General features: G+C 35.4%; 1 protein-coding gene across 1 annotated transcript in view; it reads left to right on the plus strand.

The window, feature by feature from the left end:
- prd1 (pleckstrin homology domain-containing protein pruning defect 1) overlaps positions 1-19,091 on the plus strand; it is a 274,327-nt gene that overhangs the window by 150,302 nt on the left and 104,934 nt on the right. The window contains exon 7 of the mRNA XM_090394672.1: positions 4,914-4,983. Coding sequence (XP_090250798.1) covers positions 4,914-4,983 — 70 coding nt within the window. The remainder of the gene's footprint in view (positions 1-4,913; positions 4,984-19,091) is intronic.

Here is a 19,091-nt window from a genome sequence, read left to right on the forward strand (position 1 = left end):
AGGGCATCTTCAACATGACTTTCAAATTAAACAAGAACAGAAACTGGCATATTCAACAATGAAACGCGTGAACTGCACATACGTGATATGGAGCCTCATGGTCTAATTATATTAAGGTTCTAGTAAAATAACTAGATTTAACCCAAACAAAGATTTAAAAAAATAAAAATAACAAATAGTCAATTCTGACATCCCATCTTCTGCAGCTTGTACACTAATTTGTCAGGTGGTAATCAGACATCTTAGCAATCAAAAATATTACTGTATGTGAATATCTCTTGTCGAACACATTTGTCACCTTATAAGGTGCAAGCATTGCATTTTCTGATGAAGTTTGATTCACATATTCCAGTTGTTTGAACCAGAAATTCATGTCTTTTCAACAGCAAGTCATGGAATAGAATGCAAAGGCATAACTAAAAAGAGCAAGTATATTCCATGTCCAAATTTTTTGTATGCCATGAAGTCATCTATGACTTAAATATGTATGCTTTTTTAATCAGTGCTTACATGTGATTGTTTCATTTGAATGTGATGTTAACAAAACTGAAAGTAAATCATAACAGTTGACACAAAAGGAATTAATGGTTTGTGTGAGAGAGAAAGAGAGAGCTACCAAAGGATTTTCCACAAATCTAAGAATAGAGTCTCAAATAAATGAGAACCAACCAACCCAGCAGATGAAGCCCTGTTGTGCTCTGCAAGGGATTGAAGTGGATAAATAAGTAACTCAGTGGACTTCCTTTTCATTCTGTATTTCTCTCAGGAAAGTTCACTAGTGTATTGCATTGATATTTTAGGATTTGTAAGTAGTCTAATTATAGAAATAAATGACCCAAGTCAGTGAAGGTTCTTTGGTGCATCTAAAAGAAGTTTCAAAGGTGTTATACAAAATGATTATACAAGAAGTTATACAAGAATAATTTTTGTTTCTGTATGAGATACTCATTTTGTTCATTTAAAAGAGACTTATAAAAATCTTGAGCTTCTTGAAGTGAAATGTAAAGAACATAACTAAATAGTTAATTTATGAAGATTTGAAATTTTTCTGTTTGTTTCTTGTTCAGGTAACAGAAAATTTAGGTGCATAGAAAAGCCACTCTAATCAGCACCAGCAAAATGAAGTGCCCGAAGTTAAGAGAGACATTTATTTGGGACTCACTAAATATTCTCTGTGAAAGCTTAGTGAACCCAAATAAAGTTCTCTTTCCACTACTTCATTAAGTATTCAACAAGTGTGCTGAGTGTATCAGCAATGAATGGTTTGAAGGAAATGGCTACAGTGAAAAAGAAGCATGGTTTGGTTTCAAAAATTTAATATCATTAAATAAAATTTAATGTCCTCTCTTATTTGTCAGAGTACGTCCTTATTATTTAAAAAAGTTCTAGTAAGTAAAGGAATTCTCCTTGCATTTATAATGAAATGTATCTATTGCCATTTGCATTTGTCATCCTTTTCATTTGTATGTATAATTGTGGCATTCTGATTGTTGATCACTTGTTAAAGAAAAATTTGTTTTGCATTTTCACTCTCTCTTTCTCTCTCTCATCCATGACTTATTTCAAAAATCATTATTGAGAAATTGCTCTACCTTATTCAGTTTTGTAAAGTGTCATTTCTTAGGTTTAAGGAATGAATACAACACAGGGAAACATTTGAACACAAGTTTAACAAATCCAGTATTTCATCTGTCAATGAGAAATCAGGGACTGATCTTAATATCGTAAAAACCCACACAGAAACACTTTAAACAATAAGCGGAAAAAATTAGACCAAGAGTCTCAAGTCCTGTGAGGTGATGCCCTCTATGAATGCTGTTGGCTAGCTTTAGCTGTTGGCCTAAGAATTAGTTTCCCAAATCATGGGAAGTTTAACACAACCATATTTATTAAGATTAGGTGCCATATCCATAGTAATTTTTTTTCAATTTAATTCTGTACAAGGTATCCAAGCCATGGTCAACTAGACCCAGTTTTGCTGGAGCCAATTGTTAAAATTTGAAAAATTTTGTGAGCCAGTTGTTAAACTTAACAGTGGCTATTAACTGTAAAGCAGCACATACTTTGCCATAATGGCTAGCAGCATCTGGACAATACGCTTGTATATGGTGACACACAAAATTCACCCAGACACTTATTTCGGTACTCTTTATGCTTCCTTTCTTCTGCTGAATATTATATTTTCAAACAGCTTAATTAAGGTAAGGACATTCCCATGCTCAACATCTGTCAAAGATTTTCCATTTCTAGAATTTTTGTAAACCTAATAAATAAAAAATGAAGTAGAATTTGTGTACACTTTTTTTTTTTTTTTTTTTTTGTTGGTATGTGTGTGTGTGTGTGGGGGGGGGAAATTGGTTGTAATTCTCACTGAGGAAAATTTGTTACATTGTTTCAAAAGAGGTTGGGGTTAAGAAATAGTCTAACAAAGATTGCATATTGGATTTAATGACAAATTTTTGGGAAAAGAGCAAATTTGGGGTGCAACTCTATATGATTGTATCACCACTACAGATTGGTTATGGATACAAGCGCTCAGCAAAAGTCAACTAAATCATTTTGTGAGAATCAGTGGGCTATATGGAAATTACAATAAAAATTAATATTTTATAATTTTTTTGAAAATTTTGTATTCCAAATTGCCTGCCTAGTTGGTTGGCTGAGCGGTTAACATATCTGCTCTCCAACAACAGGTCACAGGTTTGAATCCTGCCATGGGCATGGATGTTTGTGTTTGTCTTAGGTGGGAGATGAATTTTATTACCTAGTATGAGACCATTGCCCCATTTATTGGAAGGCAGAAGTGACTTGAAAAAAATTCCACATTTGGTTTCTAGAGCAGGATTTCCAGACTACATAAAAATAAATGAAAAAATTGGGGAAAAATTTTGATCCCTGAACTTCAAGTCTCTGCTGATTATCACTCCCAGATCTATCATTTCTTCCACTTCCTTCAAAATTACCCCATTAAATGTATGCACTGCATCCCACCCTTGCCTACCAAATTTCAAGAATTTGCATTTTCAGACATTAAACTGATAGCCGCACACACACTTATCCGCTCGCATAGTCAATTAAGATCCTCCTGCAAAGCCACAACGTCTGCTCTTTTCTCATAGTTCTAATTGGCAAACAGCTGCATATCTATAATTAAGTCCATCCCAATATCATTAACATACAAATTAAAGCAATAATGGCAGCAAAACAGACTTATGCAACATGCCACTAAGGACATTCCTCTTTTGGGATAAGAAATGCTGCTCCCACCCTCCATACACAATCTAATAATACCTATCTTATAACCAATCACTTCTCCAAATCACTAGTCTCTTATCCAATCCCACACATTTCAGTTTAGTTATTGACTTGTCATGTAGCAATCAAAGTTCTTTGAAGAATCAGAGTATACCACTATGTATGCATCTCCCTTATCCATTGAATTTGACATCTTGTTGCAGTGCATAAGATTCTTGTTGCAGTGCATAGGTGCACTGCAACAAGATGTCAAATTCAACTTCAACAGATCCATGCTGGCATGTCAAACCCTTCCCTTCAACAGATCCATGCTGGCAATAATGGATAAACTGCTATTATTAACCCAGCTCTGAATCTTGGTCCCCACTGATTGCTCTAAACACCTTAACAACTCCAGACACAGATTAGCCTTCTTATAATTAATTTGTAGCTGCAGTCTTATTTCCCTGTTTGCGAAGTGTAACAATTTTCCCACTCCTCTGAACTCACTGTGTGAATAGATGTGCCAAGGATGCTGTTAATTCTCTGGAGCAGTCTTTCACGACATGAATATATCATCAAATCCTATTGCTTTATTAACATCAAATTTACCTAATTCCTCATATACCTCCTCCTCACCCACCATCAGTCCCTCCTCTACTATACTCTAATTTCTCATGATGTTGCCTTCATGAGGATGAATTACAGTGATAAACTTCCCATTCAAAATTTTCATTTCAGCTATATCCTCTGCATCAGTTATCAATCTACCATTGTCATCAACTAACATCCTTCCATAGTCATTCTTTCTTCTATTTGCCACATATCAATATAACTCACTAGGATTTTTCTGTGCTCGAATAGCTAATTTCTGCTTATACTGCACTTTTGCTTCTTTACCAACTGAGTTACCATCCTGTCATGCATTTTATACTCATCATGCAGCTGATTATTACCAATGTTCACCTTGTGTTGCTGCCACAAAGCTTTCTTATTCTTCCAGATTTAATGCTTAATCTCTTCATCCATTTTACCTGTACTTTATGTAGTCTTTTTGCTATTGGAATACACTCAGATGTTGCTGCTGTTAAATAGCCCTTGATCAGTGCTCAAGCAGCATGGGTCCTTTGCACTTCTCCTTCTATGCCATAGCTTCCAGTTACTTCCTTGACTTTTGATAACCACGAGCCCTGTAGCTCCACATCTCTTCTTTACAGGAGTTCTCATATGACTAGTTACAACCCAGGTGATCACTCCCTAGTAACTGTCTCCAGATGGGAGACTATTAAACACTCCATTCACAATCACATTTTGTGGTGATATGATTAGATCTAAGACTCTCAACCCTCATTTGCACTACATTATAATTGCATAAGATAGTTTTCTAAGCCTTAATAACTAAATTTCATTTTTCTTATTTCCTGATGCTATCAGGAAATAAGAAAAATGTAACTCATTTGGATGTATAAATAAAATGGCTAAATATCAGGTAGTTTGAACCTGCATAAACAGAGAAATTGCTGTATTTTATGAAAGATTTTGATTTCATTAGGGATGAGATAATGAAAGCCTATTTTATAATTTTTTATAGTTAATGAATTTATATGAGCAAAATTAGTTTATTGTGCCTTTGCATATTTGTTCTGTTTTTCTTATCTTTAAAATACATTATCTTCTAGGGTGGACAATAGCACACATCTCTACTTGGTTGTCAAGATATTTGAATTTGAAGAAGAAAAATTATATAAGGTATTTTATTTGGATAACACACACACACACAATGTATATATACTTTATAGAAGTCAAAGATTTCTAATCGTGTAAAAATTTCAGTCATGTTTTCTGAAAGACAATGAGTGGTAATCATTTATTTTTCAGGAAAGATAATTATTTTCTTGAGCTTACATGTCAGGAGATGCTATATATCTTCCAAAGGGATAGGTAACTGTATATAGGTTACCTATCCCTTAATTAGTTCTTAAGTCTAATTGAAATGTGCAGTTAGGAGGGTCTTAGAAGAGAGAAATGTAAAAACCAAAAAATTGAAGCATATATAAGGTTGTACGCTAATACAGATGTTGCTTATAATCTGTATATGAGGAAGTACTATTAAATTTGATATCAGAATTGGTGGCATTGAGCTCAGTTCTTTTCCTCTAACAGATGATGTTCTCTCTAACCAAATTAAATAATTGCAGTAAAAAATATCCAGCTGAATTCTCCACTTAATCTTCATAAAATATTTGCTTTTTTATGTATAATTGTTAGTGAAGAATGCAAATTAAATATTAAAATAGTGGAGAAGTGCCAGTATCTTAAATTTATATGGAACAAGAAAGAAAGTAGTTAGAGCATAATCCTCATTTTTAACAGCAGAACCATATTAAAAATGAATATATTAGAAAGAAACTGAATATTTTAGTGTTCAAGAGTGTGTAAGCAGAGCTAATTTAAGGTGGTAAAGTAGTATCACTTAAACAAAAAAATGTATGAATGATCAGCAAAACAGACATTTCAATCAAAAACAATGGGAGGCAGGTAGGTAAGACTTGAAACACCTGAGATCTAGATGTGATGCAGTTGAAGAGGCTCTAAGAAGACAAAATGTGGGCAGTTCTTGTATAAAAGGTGACATAATAGAGATCTGACATGCAGGTGATATTAAAAGTGCCTTCTAGGGCCCGAAAGATAAGAGAAAATCAAATTAGAAGTCTGACAAAAAAAAGTTGAAATATACTGTCTGTTGCCTTTCAAATTAGTCTATTCATTTAGATCTATTCATTATCTAAATGGTCTATTTATTTAGGAAGAGGGAAGGGAGAGAGAAACCTTAATGAAATCGTAATTGTGTAGAACTAACACAGTATACTATTGTGTTAGTTCTACACAATTGTCCTTGATGATACTTACCTAAGCAGATGTTACTTAATAAACAATTTGAAAGGTAATCGATAGTATCTTTCAATTTACTACTCTGAACTGCCATCCCCTAACTAAACCCTGGTTCTCCAAAAGATGTGCCAAGGCTGTACAAATGAAAAATCAGGCATACCACAGCTAGCTCAAATCAAGAACCCCATCCTCCTTCAATGCCTATATTGAAGCCCGAAACAGATGCAAGAAAATTATCAACACTTCTAAAACAGAATTTGAACGGGCAGAAAGCAGAACAAAAAGGGAGTGTTTGATGTTCTGTGGGTTGAAGTGAGTTGTATAGAGTAGGGTTTGTCAAATGAGAGGGAGGAGTATAATGTGTTGTCGTCGGCAAAACTGTGTGTTGGGTTAGAGGTCAACTGAAGTAGGTCATTGATATATAGAAGGAAGAGGGGTCGGGTGAGAGAACTGAACCTTGTGGGACCCCAGCATTAATTGAATGGTGAGAGGATAGGGAGCTGTCTGTCATCACACACAGTTTCGTCCAGACAGGAAGCTGGCAGTCTATCTGCAGAAGTCCTGAGACAGTCCAAATGATGGGAGTTTGCTTTGTAAGCCTTTGTGCCAGACCCGGTCAAAGGCTTTAGAGATATCAAGTGCAACTGCTTGGGATTAGGAGGAGAGTTGATGGTTTTCTCCATCACTTTAGATAGGACTGAAGTGAGTGAGTGAGATAGGGCGGTAGTTAGATGGCAGTAATTTGTCACCCTTTTTAGGAATGGATTGAATATAGGCCGGTTTCCAGGCTTTGCGATATATATACACCAGTGGAGTAAGAGAGTGTGTACAGATGGCATAGAATAGGAGTCAGTTCTGGTGCGCAGACCCTTCAGGACAATTGGAGGAATGCTATCAGGGCCAGGAGACTTTTTTGTGTCTAATTTAGACAACAGGTTTATGATATCTTTTTGGCAAAAGGATACAGTGGGCATTGTATGTTGGGCAGTTGAAATGACTGGAGGACATTTGCCATTATGTGTGCATTGAGGGCAAAGTGTGAAGCCAGGAGGTTAGCTTTTTCTGTGGGTGTGTTGCAATTGAGCCATCTGGGTATGATATAGGTGGGAAGTGTAGGCAAAAGTTACGACCATTTGCTGTGGCAAGAGACCAAAAGGCATGCTTGCCATTTGGACAGGCTGCAAGCTTCCTGGACCTCGCTAACTTCAACACTAGTAAAACCCAGTTCTGTCTTATTTCTCACAAAAAACAAAAAAATACCATCTCCCCCCCCCAGCATTGTTTTTGATAACACTCAAATTCCGCATAAACACATCACAACCATTGCATCCTCAGCTTCCAAAAAACTAGGTTTTCTCTTTTGCTGAAGACACTACTTCACCTCTAAACAGCTGTTAACATTATACAAATCTGCCCAGCTATCGAATACTGCTCTCACATTTGGAGTAGGGCTCCTAAAAACGCCCTCAGATTGCTTGACTCAGTACAGAGGAGAGCAATTAGACTGATAAATGACCCATCTCTCACCAACTCGCTCCCCTCACTTTCACATAGATTCTTGGTCTCTGCGATTTGTATATTCTATAAATATTTTCATGGGAAATGTTCATAGGAAACAGCATCAATAATTCTCCCATTCTGTACTAAGCCCATTGGAACACATACAGCTGTTGCCATACATCCTTTCACAATACACCTTGAAACCCACAGAACAAGTTTCTTTTCCTCCTCCTTCATCCCTGCTACTGCAGTACTGTGGAATATTCTTCCCCCCTGACACATTTCCCAAGGAATACAACATACAGGCTTTTAAATCAAATGTGAACAAGTTTCTCCTTTCCCAACCTACTACCCATATACAGTACTAACATACTATAGGTTGACCAGCCAACCTCTCGTATATGGGCCCTACATAAAAATTTTTTTTAAAAAATTATTTTATTTATTTATGTATTTTTGTTTGTTTGTTTGTCAAACTTCTAATTTGACTTTCTCTTATTTTTCAGGCCTTGGAAGGCAGTTTTAATATCGTCTGTGTATATCACAGAAGGCCTTTTCCACAGAAGGCCTTTTCTCTATTATTTTTACCTCACATATCCATTTTGTTAATCTTTCATTCCTTCATTTTGTTCTTTATAAACAAACATACTGCCTGCTATTAGCTCGTTTCTCATGTTAATTATTAATTCTAAGTTCTTTGGCACTACAGATGCATGATGTCAAATTTTATTATTTAATTAAGTCTCACTATTAGTTTGTTATCCAAAGAGTTGTTGATTGGATAAAAAGGTTTCTGGTAATAATTAATGCATTTCAATCATCTTCTGTGATTTTCTTGAAAATCTAGTTCATTTCAATTAATAAAATTATATGCAACATCTTATAGGTTAATTACCAGTCTTACTAACTTTCCAAAATCTCAACACCACTCCAGAGATATTGATAGGTCAGTAGTTGGTCACATCATCCTTGTGCAATGGATAATCATACCTTCTTTCCACTCCTGTATAATCTTCCCAGTTCTGAGGCTCAAATTATATAGCCTAGTAAAAGGAACAGCCAGTTCAGCTGAACACTCTTTTAGAATCCATGCTATGCTATCCCACCAGCCCTTATTGCTATATTATTATTCTGTTTCTGCAACAGCTCTAGTACCTCCTCCTCATACACCTGAGTTTCATCATCCAATGAAGGAGTAGCAGTAGGCTCAGCGATGAATACCACCAGATCAGTAGCTTTAAGCAAAATGGACATTCATTAGTTGAATAGTCTCTTCTGCATCTGCTGCCCACATATCATCCGCATTGACATGAGTTATTTTTATACATTCATATTTTTCTTTTACATACTACTTGCAACATTATGATAGAATTTTTTCGGCTTGACTTTAGCTTGCAAAGCCAGCTATAGTCAAGCCTGACTTTTCATACTCACACTTAGATTTTCATACAGTAGTTGTAATTCTTCTGGCCTGAAAAAGTAACATCTTTAACTAAAAAACCCCTTCTGACTATAATAGATGGCTATAATCAGACCTTGAGTTCCTTCTGTCACATGCTACTTGAGAAAGTTGTTTCCCAACAGATCAATAAATTCATTTTTTTATGAGCTTTTGCCCCTACAATGACTGTTCAGATAATTAAAATCACCCATAACTCATTTCCCATCCATCATGTTTATATGGTAATGTATTTTGTCATTACTAGCAACCAGTCTACTAGGTCTCTATCAGCACCCCACTATGTGTTTGATTTTGTTAGACTCCATGTAACATTAGATGGCTTTAAACTCACTGCTACATGGAAAATTGTTGCTAGTATTTCATTCATAGCTTTCTTCCCTATCTGACTCAAATCATCCAGTATCATTAGGAGCACATTAAAAAATAAACACCACATAAAAATAAAAACTCTTAACACTCAATACGAGTATGTGCCGCTGATAGCCAGGCCTGACTAATGTCTACAACCCATAGTCCTAAAGTATTCACCAAGATAAATACTTCAGTATTTGAATTATTCTTATTCCTAAAATGAATGACTCACTCTGTTTCAAAATATTTGCCTTTGCTAAATTAATATTAAACAAATTCTATGATGTATAATTCTATAATTTCACTGTGAATGTGTGGTGTGGTATATGAAGGTATTTTACTCAAAAGAGTAATCAGTTCCATAGATCTTTTATGATTGCTGCACTTAAAGGATGTGACATGGTATTCTAACAAATGCCAAAGGGAATGTTATCATGCATGATTGTCATACCTCTCACAACTATATCATTCCTAAATGATATGGTATATTGTAGACTCTCACTTTTACCACCTGAATGGTTCCTGGAGAACCATCCTTAAGTGAGTCATCATAAATCAAACCTTTACTTCCTATGGACTCAGTCCAGTGAATCAAAATTACATTCCTGGAAATAGTTTGAATTCTATAATATAACATAATCTGAACTATTTTTGTTTGTTATTTAAGTTGGTTTGCTTCCTTGATTTAGAGAAAGCATTTTGATAAAGTAAACCAGCAAATACTCCTAAATTGTGTAACTAATATTGGCATAGATTTGAGGGATAGGAAAATAATTTATCAAATTTACAAAAATCAAAATGGACGGATTAAAATCAATGATAAGGAGAAAATAATAAATATAAGGAGTGGAGTAAGATAAGGATGTATACTTTCACCACTTTTATTTAATTTATATATTGAAAAGGCCATTCAGGAAACTAAAGATAAAATAAATAGTGGCATAAAGATAAATGGTGAGTAAGTCGTGTATAAGATTTGCTAATGACATAGCCCTTGTAGCAGAAAACAGAAGAACGTTAAAAACAATGCTAGAATTACTAAATAATAACCTTGAAAAATATAAAATGAAAATCAACACAGATAAGCCTAAAATCATTGTTACAGGCAAAATCAATACAGAGCATATAGACATCAGCAGGGAACAAATAAAACAAGTGAAAAGCTTTAAATATTTAGGAAGCCTAATAACAGAAGATGGCAGAACAAGAGCAGACATAAGATCAAGAATAAACAATGCAAAAGCCCAATTCTCTAAGATGAAAAGCATTTTAACAGGAAACCTTAACCTACAATTGAAAAAAAAATTAGTAAAGACATTGATATGGAGCATTGCACTGTATGGATGTGAAGCCTGGATTCTAGGCAGAAAAGATGTAAGAAGATTGAAGGCTTTTGAAATGTGGTGCTGACGCTGCATGAACAAAATAAAATAGACCGAAAAAAAATCAAACCAACAAGTCCTGAGAGAGATAAACGAAACAAGAACTCTAATTAAATCGATTAAAATTAGAAGGGATAGGTGGTTTGGACATATACTTCGACATGATGGACTTGTAAAAAGAATAACTGAAGGCAAAATAGAGGGGAAAAGAAGAAGAGGCAGACCAAGGAAAAGCTTTCTTGACCAAGTCAAAGACAGCACTGGGTTAAGAAGAAACCAATGACAGAGTGGAATGGAGGAAATTGCTGCTGAGCTACCAGTCCCAAGACTGATGCAACTGATGATGATGATTTAAGTTGGTGCTTATCATAAAATGGGACAATTGAAAGTTAGAGCAAGTTCCATCAGCTTCATTCCAGATTCTTAAAGGCTAAAAATTCATCTTTATCTTTGACACATTTTATCAAATTATATTAATAAATGCTCTTTGTTTAAAGGATTTTGTATTCCTAAATTCATTCTTTCTCAAATTCTTCACAAACATGCTTGAGGTGATTTTATATATATATATATATATATATATTTATATATATACTGTACAGTAAATATTAAACTAAATTTCACAACAGTATATGAAACAAAGGAGTAGAGTTTGTTGCCTTGGTTAATATATTGGGACCTCATATGTAGTCATTAGTGGTTATCTGAAACAGGCTACTAACTGGTATCAAGTGCAAATGGTATAGTATTTTTAAGAAGTATAGATAGAATAGGAGAGGAGGGGGGGAGGTATGTTACTAATGATATCAGATGACTTGAATCCAGTTAGAGTTGTGAGACCTATGACTGCAAAACTAGTAAAAGTTTTTCATATGGCATTTAATTTGAAGTCATCTGGTCTGGGTTGGAATCAAACAAAATCAATTATATAGTGGAGTGTTGTTGCAGACCTGGTGAATCGGTTGCTAGTGATGAAGAAATGCAACATCAAATAAATGTAATGAGTGCAAAAAGAGTAATCATAATTGGGGTCCTCAAATATCCAAACATTGATTGGGTAGTCATGAAATCACATGAGAAGAATGAAACTGAATTTATTGAGTTGTTGCGAGACAACTTCCTCAAGCAGCATGTGACAGAAGGAACTTGTGGTCAAAGAGTGTTAGATCTGATTTTAGTGTCAGAGGAGGTTTCAGTTAAAGATGTAACTATTCTGTCTCCAGATGGTGACAGCAATTGTACATTACTCACTTGGGAAGTGGTTAAGTTTATGTGAATGTTTCATTCAGAAAAGGTTATATGCTGAACTACAAAACAGGAAATTATGACCACCTGAGGGGTATGCTGGTTCTCTGCCATGGTATCAGTTATTGGATGGGAAGGATATTCCATCCAATAATTACTTAAATGATGCAATATCAGAATGTGTCCTTAGAGTTCGAAAAATAGAGTAGGAGTGAAATGGATTGGTAATCTAATCAAGCAAGCGATTCATAAGAAAAAGATGATGTGGAAGAAATATCGTGTGCATAAGAATGATGTCAGTTATGATAGTTATAAGTAGTAGGCCAAAACAGTCACAAGTGTTGTCCAGAAAGCTAAGTTTGAGTATGAAAAGAAACTGGCTCTGTAAGTTAAAGACAATCCAAAAAAATTCTATCATTATACTGCAAGTAAAAGAAAGAATGAATTTGATGCAGGTGACTGATGAAGAAGTGATTGTTCAACTAATGAGCGGGCATTTTGCTAACTATCAACCTGGTATATGCAGCATTGAACTCACTGCAACCTCATCACTGTATGAGAAAATTCGTGGATGAGGAGGAAGTAAATTCGTTTTTTCATTGTTAGGCCGAGAACTTTTTAGACCAATGAAAAAATGAATAATTTTGAAATTTATAATTTCAAAATTATTTATAATTTTCAACACAATCTCCCTTAAGACTAATATATTTATTCCAGCACTGCTCCAGCTCCATTATTCCTTCCCTGTAGTGGTTCTCAGTACTACCTGCAAAATACCCCTCTACAGCTACAGCTACAATCACCTCTTGATTCGAAGAAAAAGAAAAACGCTGACCAGCGAGGAAGAGTTTTAGTTTTGGGAAGAGATAGAAGTCAGAGAGAGCCAAATCTGGAGAATAGGGTGGATGTTCCAACAATTAATAGTGCAGATCCCTTAATTTTCCCATTGCCAAAACACCTTCTGCAAACTTGGTCTTTTCTCACGAATTTTTTCGTTTAGTCTAGTTAAAAGATCGGAATATCCCCCTCCCGCCGTTATTGTTTTACCCTTTTCAAGATAATTAATAAACAACATGCCTTTAGCATTCCAAAACACCGATGCCAGGGCTTCTCTCCACTGTTTTGACTGCTGTTTGGATTTTAGTGTGCACTGGTGTATCCAAGTCTCATCTATAGTAATAAATCAAGGCACAAAATCAGTTTTTTTCTTGTTAAAATGCTCCAAGCACTGTTCACAGATTTTCATGCGCATGCAGCATACATCTTGCTCAAAGCTTTATTTGCAATTCTTTATGCAAAATATATCCTACACATTCTTTTGAAATGCCTATAGTTTCAGCAATTTCACACACTTTGACTCACCGGACATCCAATACCATATATCGTGCACTGATCAATGATTTCTGGTGGTGTTACTCTTTTTGAGTGCCCTTCATGTGGATCATCTTCAAGGCTAGTACTGCACATTTAAACTTGGCAGCGCATTTCTTAATTGTCGAAAATGAAGGAAAAGAGTACCGTTAAACTTTTACGAATTTCTTTTGGCGTTAAACCTTCTTTTACAGAGAATTTTATTACCGCACAATACTCAATTTTATCCATTTCAAGGAATACAGACAAGACTTTTGCTTCTGACAGCTGTATAAAACAAACTACTTGATAGAATGACTTGCAATTTCACATGGATGCTTATGACAGGTGTACTAACTTAAAGAAAAAAATTGCACCGATAGCGTTGCCATCTATGGTCAAGGCTGAGAACTTTTCGGACCACCCACGTGATTTGAGTCTCTTAACAGGTAAGATTCCACAGGAGTGGAAAGAATGTATGCTAATCCCATTGCATAAGTGTGGTGCAAAGATCCAAGTATCGACCAATCAGAATCTTGGGTGTGGTGGCGAAGATTTTTGAACAGGTGGGTGAGGGCTTGCATTCAGAAATGGGTTGACAGAGAATTTCTACTTCACAACAAACAGCATGGCTTTACTAAGGGAAGGTCATGTTTTAGCAACTTGCTGACATTCTGTAATAATGTTACCACTGAGTTAGACAAAGGAAATGGATACAACATAATTCTTCTGGATTTTGCTAAGGCTTTTGACAGAATACAGCATGGAAGACTGTTGCTTAAATTGGAGAATATGGGATTCAGTTATAAGCTATTTGCATGAATAAGAGGATGACTGACTGACAGACTTCAAAAAAGTCATATATGGTGGGTGTGAATCTGCAAGATTCAAGGTAACCAGTGGTGTGCCTCAAGGATTAGTTCTTGGTTCATTGTTATTCACTCTGTACATTAAGGCCATTGGAAAGGATTTGACATACAGCTGTTTGCTGATGATGCAAAGATAGGTAGGGTGATCAGGAGTGCTGCTGATATGCAGTACTTGCAGAGTGATTTGAATAGGCTGGAATTATGGGCATGTGAAAATGGCTATCATTTCAATGTTTAATAAATGTAAGGTCATACACTTTAGTGTGATTAGATATCCAATGCTGTGTTATATTGGTGGTATTATGCTTGAAACTGATGAGGGATCTTGGAATTTTAGTAGACAAGAGTTGAAGTTCAAGGGTCATATAGCAAAAATTGTAAATACAACTCATAGAATGATGGCAGTGCTGAAATGAATCTTGACATGTAAAGAAGAGGAAGTCATTTTGCCTCACCTCACTTGGACTATTGTGTGCAGGTCTGGTCTCCTGGTTTCTATGGTGATTCTGATACACTGGAGAGAGTGCAAAGAAGAGTGTCAAAAATGATATCAGTATTGTGGAATGCTAATCATGAAGACAGAGTGAGAATTTGTAGACTGCAGGCACTAGCAAACAGGAGAAATAGGGGTGATATGATTGAAACTTACAAACTTCTGAAAAGGTTATACAAAATTTCAGTAGATGGACTTATTCATTTTATGGAGGATTGGGAAAGGATGTGAGAGGGTGAAATCTAGATTTTTTTTTTCTTTTCATAAAGTGGGCCATGATTGAAATGGATTGCTATTGCATATTGTGCATGCAAATAGCATGAATGAAGTCAAGAACAAGTACTAATTAAAAAATGAACCATGTTAATTCACTTATTAGAAATTATTCATACTGATTAAAATATTTCATTCTGGGTGGTGTGTTGTAATCAATTATTCAACAGTACTTTAGGTAGAAGGATATGTATCCAGATTGCCTTGCTTCTCTGATTCAGCATTGCATACAATTATAATAGAAACTTTTTACCAGTTGTACAAGTGTGGGGGGGGGGAGTAGTCATAAAGCTGAGATATTCTTTACTCAAAATCTAAATAAATGACCATCTTCGAATTCCTGATATATTCCTTCAGGGAATGTAAAGGATATTATATTAATAATAATATAAATTTTTCATGTAATATATTACTGACATCCTATTTACAGTTTTTTTTAAATCAGTCTGATATGACCCCCTGGGGGGTGCTTAAGGGTCAAAGCTGTATAACTGAGAGGAGACCTCCACATAGCCTTTAAAGGAATGCGGAGAACCAACCAGGGCTTCTGACCTAATGTCCAATCCTCACCTTCTCATGTTGCACCCTGTTGGGTATCTACCTGGATACTGAACGAACGAGGATGGGCTGGCAATTTGGGATTTAGCCGACCAAATTGTATTCTTATTGGTTAAACCAAAATTAAAAATGATGGTACGACATGACAAAATTTCATGCTGGCTGGGGCGTTGCCTGGTTAAACAAGGCCCCCGTTGTTTTCGCCAGGGAACCAAGGCAAACAGCGAAAAGTCAGTTACTGGAACAAATCTGAAAACAAACCCCGACTCAACATCACCAGAGTTAAAGATCGGTACTATCAACATAAGAAGCCTGAATGGCAAAGAAATGGAGCTAGCTGAGAAATTAGATAAGTAGCAGATCGACATAATAAGGGTGATTGAAACAAAAAAGACAAAAACTGGTGAGATCTTTCTGAGCAATAAATACAAAATGCCATATTCAGGCAATGACAATCAAGGAAAAGAAGGAGTAGCCATAGTATTCAACACAAAATACGAGGTTAATCTTCTTGAATGGCAGTCAGTCTCAAGTAGAGTAATGTGGGCAAATATGAGAATGGGTAACTGGACAATGAGACTTATTTGTGCCTATGGTCCCACAGAAGGTTCTACTAAGGTAGAGGTGGAGGAATTTTTTGGGGCTTTAGAAAAAGCAACTGACACAATGAAAAAGGAAAAGTTGGTCCTTGTTGGGGATCTAAATAGCAGAGTAGGAAATGATTGTGAGACATACAAAAATATTTTGGGAAAATTTGGAGAAAAGAGCAAAGCTAATAATAATGGCAAATATCTGTTGGATTTCTGCTCAGGACATGGACTGGTTATTACTAACACCATGTTCCAACATAAAAATGTGCACAAATTCACATGGAGAGCAGAGGCTAGGAATAAGAAAAGTCTCATTGACTATGTTATTGTTGATAGTGATGTTTTCTCCCTGGTGCAGGACACCAGAGTGTACAGAGGATTTGAAATTGGAAGTGATCACTATTTAGTCTTGAGCAGGATAAAATTGAATTTCATATTGGAAAGAATAACATGTAAGAAAGTTTTAAAGTGAATAAAAGTTGAGCAGCTCTCAGATGTGAGCTGTAGACTAAAATACACAAAGATTATTGAAGAAAAAATGAAAGAGTTTGAGAACAGGAATCAAACCTTGGAGATTCAGTGGCAAACTCTGAAGAAAACATTGATTGATTCTGCCAGAGAGGCATATGGTGAGGTTGTCTGCAAGGATAAAAAAATCGGAACTCCCTGGTGGACACAGGAAGTTAGAGAGGCAGTGAAGGAAAATAAGAAGCACATCAAAAGTTCCTGTCAAATAAATCAGCTTGTGCTCTTAGAGAATATAGAGACAAATGCAAGAATGCTAAACAGTGTGTAAAACTAGCTAAACAAAAGTCATGGGAAGACTTTGGCAAGAATATAGAAAATAAATATCAAGAAGGTGGGAAAATATTCTGGAGGTTGTTGAAGAAGCTTAGGAATGGAGGAAAGGGCTGTAAAAGGAGTTAGAGATGATAAAGGTGATATGAAAACGGGAGAAAAAGATATCCTCGAAGCATTGAGTAATTACTTTGAAAAACTGCTGAATGAAACAAGCAGTGATGACAGCACAGTGGTAAGAAACACTGACCAGCCATGCAGTCAGGAGTACATATCCATACTTGAAGTAGAAAAAGCCATCAAAGGCTTGAAATGTGGAAAGGCAGCAGGAGCAGATGATATTCGACAAGAAATGCTGAAGTATGGTGGTATAAGAGTCTTATAGTGGCTGCACTGCATAGTTCAGAAAGCCTGGACAGAGGGACGAATTCCCGATGATTGGAGTAGAGCTCTAATAGTACCCATATATAAAAAGGGAAATAAAACTGAATGTGAGAATTACAGAGGTATTTCCCTACTGAGTGTTCCTGGCAAGATCTATGCAAGTATACTTGAGAAACGGTTGAGAAGAATTGTGGAAGAAAAGCTTGGGAAGAACAAGCTGGATTCAGGCTAAATAGAGGCCGTCAGGATCAGATCTTCACTTTACGACAAATAGTCGAGAAAGCATGGGAATATAACAAAGATCTGTATTTAAGTTTTGTCGATTTGGAAAAGGCATATGACAAGGTGCCAAGAGAGAAGCTATTCAAAACGCTGCAGTTATATGGTGTCAATGGGGCATTATATCAAGCAATACTTAGTCTTTATTTGAGTTGTAAGTCAGCAGTTAGAATTGAAGGAAGTACAGGAAGATGGTTTAATGTTAAATCTGGTGTGAGACAAGGATGTACATTATCCCCTCTGTTATTCATTATCTATATGGATCACATTATGAAGGAAAGTGGTATTAAACATGATATCAAAATTGGAGATGTTAATGTCATCTCTTTGTTTTATGCAGATGATGTTATACTTCTAAATAAATCCGCTACAAGTCTGCAAGATTATCTGACTAAATTGAATAGCTGTAGTAATAGATATGGTATGAAGGTCAGCAATAAAAAGACAAAGACAATGAAAATAGGCAGAATCATTGAAAATGTCAACTGTTGAATGAAGAACCTGTGGAACAAGTGAAACATTTCAGCTATTTAGACACGATTTTTACTGAAGATGGTAAATTAAATATAGAAATAGACAACAGAATCAGCAAAGCTGGTATGGTATGAAGTCAGTTCAATAAACTCACATGGAATAAGAGAGAAATTGGTCTTAACACTAAATTAGCTGTATACAAGACAGTGTTCAAACCAGTTTTAACTTATGGATCTGAGAGCTGGGTCAGAAGTAAATTTGTAATGTTAAGAATACAGCTTCAAAATTGAATGAATTTCTCGACACAAATAGAGTAGATTTGGAAGAAGAAATTATAAATATGAAATGTGATATCCACCTCAAATCAATTGCTTCAAATAATAGTGTTTGGAAGTTGATCCACAAAAGTAAATATTCAAATATTTGGAGAATCGCTGCTTATTTTAACGCATTTTTTGGATCAACTTATTTGTGCGAATCAGCATTCTCATGTATGAATGCTGTTAAGACAAAGCATAGATCGCAGCTAAGTGATCAACATCTGGAATCGTGTTTACGAATTTCTTTAAGTTCGTACGATCCAGATTATGATCGCTTAGCTGCATCTATGCAATGTCAGGTATCGTCCAATTAAATTAAAATATTCAATTTTGTTTGTATAATTTTATTTAGTTTTTTGTATTTTTTATTGTTATTATTTTTTTAATAAAGTTATGAACAATAAATTTTCTTTTTTTTTTGTTATATTTATTGCCTTATAAAATTTTAAAAATCTCGAAAATATTCCACAATTTTCGATCGCATCTATAGTCGTCCGCAGAGATAATTTTCACTAGGTAAGTAGCCCACAACGTCTAAAAGTTTGGCCACCCATGATCTAAACAATAGACATTTACTCCATAGTTATAGTAAGTGCTCAACTAATACATTTGCCTACTCATCCATGGCGAGTTGGTG

Source organism: Typopeltis vanoorti, chromosome 6, assembly GCF_054136105.1.
Source record: "Typopeltis vanoorti isolate ZY-2024b chromosome 6, IOZ_Tvanoo_1.0, whole genome shotgun sequence".
Classification (NCBI taxonomy): domain Eukaryota; kingdom Metazoa; phylum Arthropoda; class Arachnida; order Uropygi; family Thelyphonidae; genus Typopeltis; species Typopeltis vanoorti.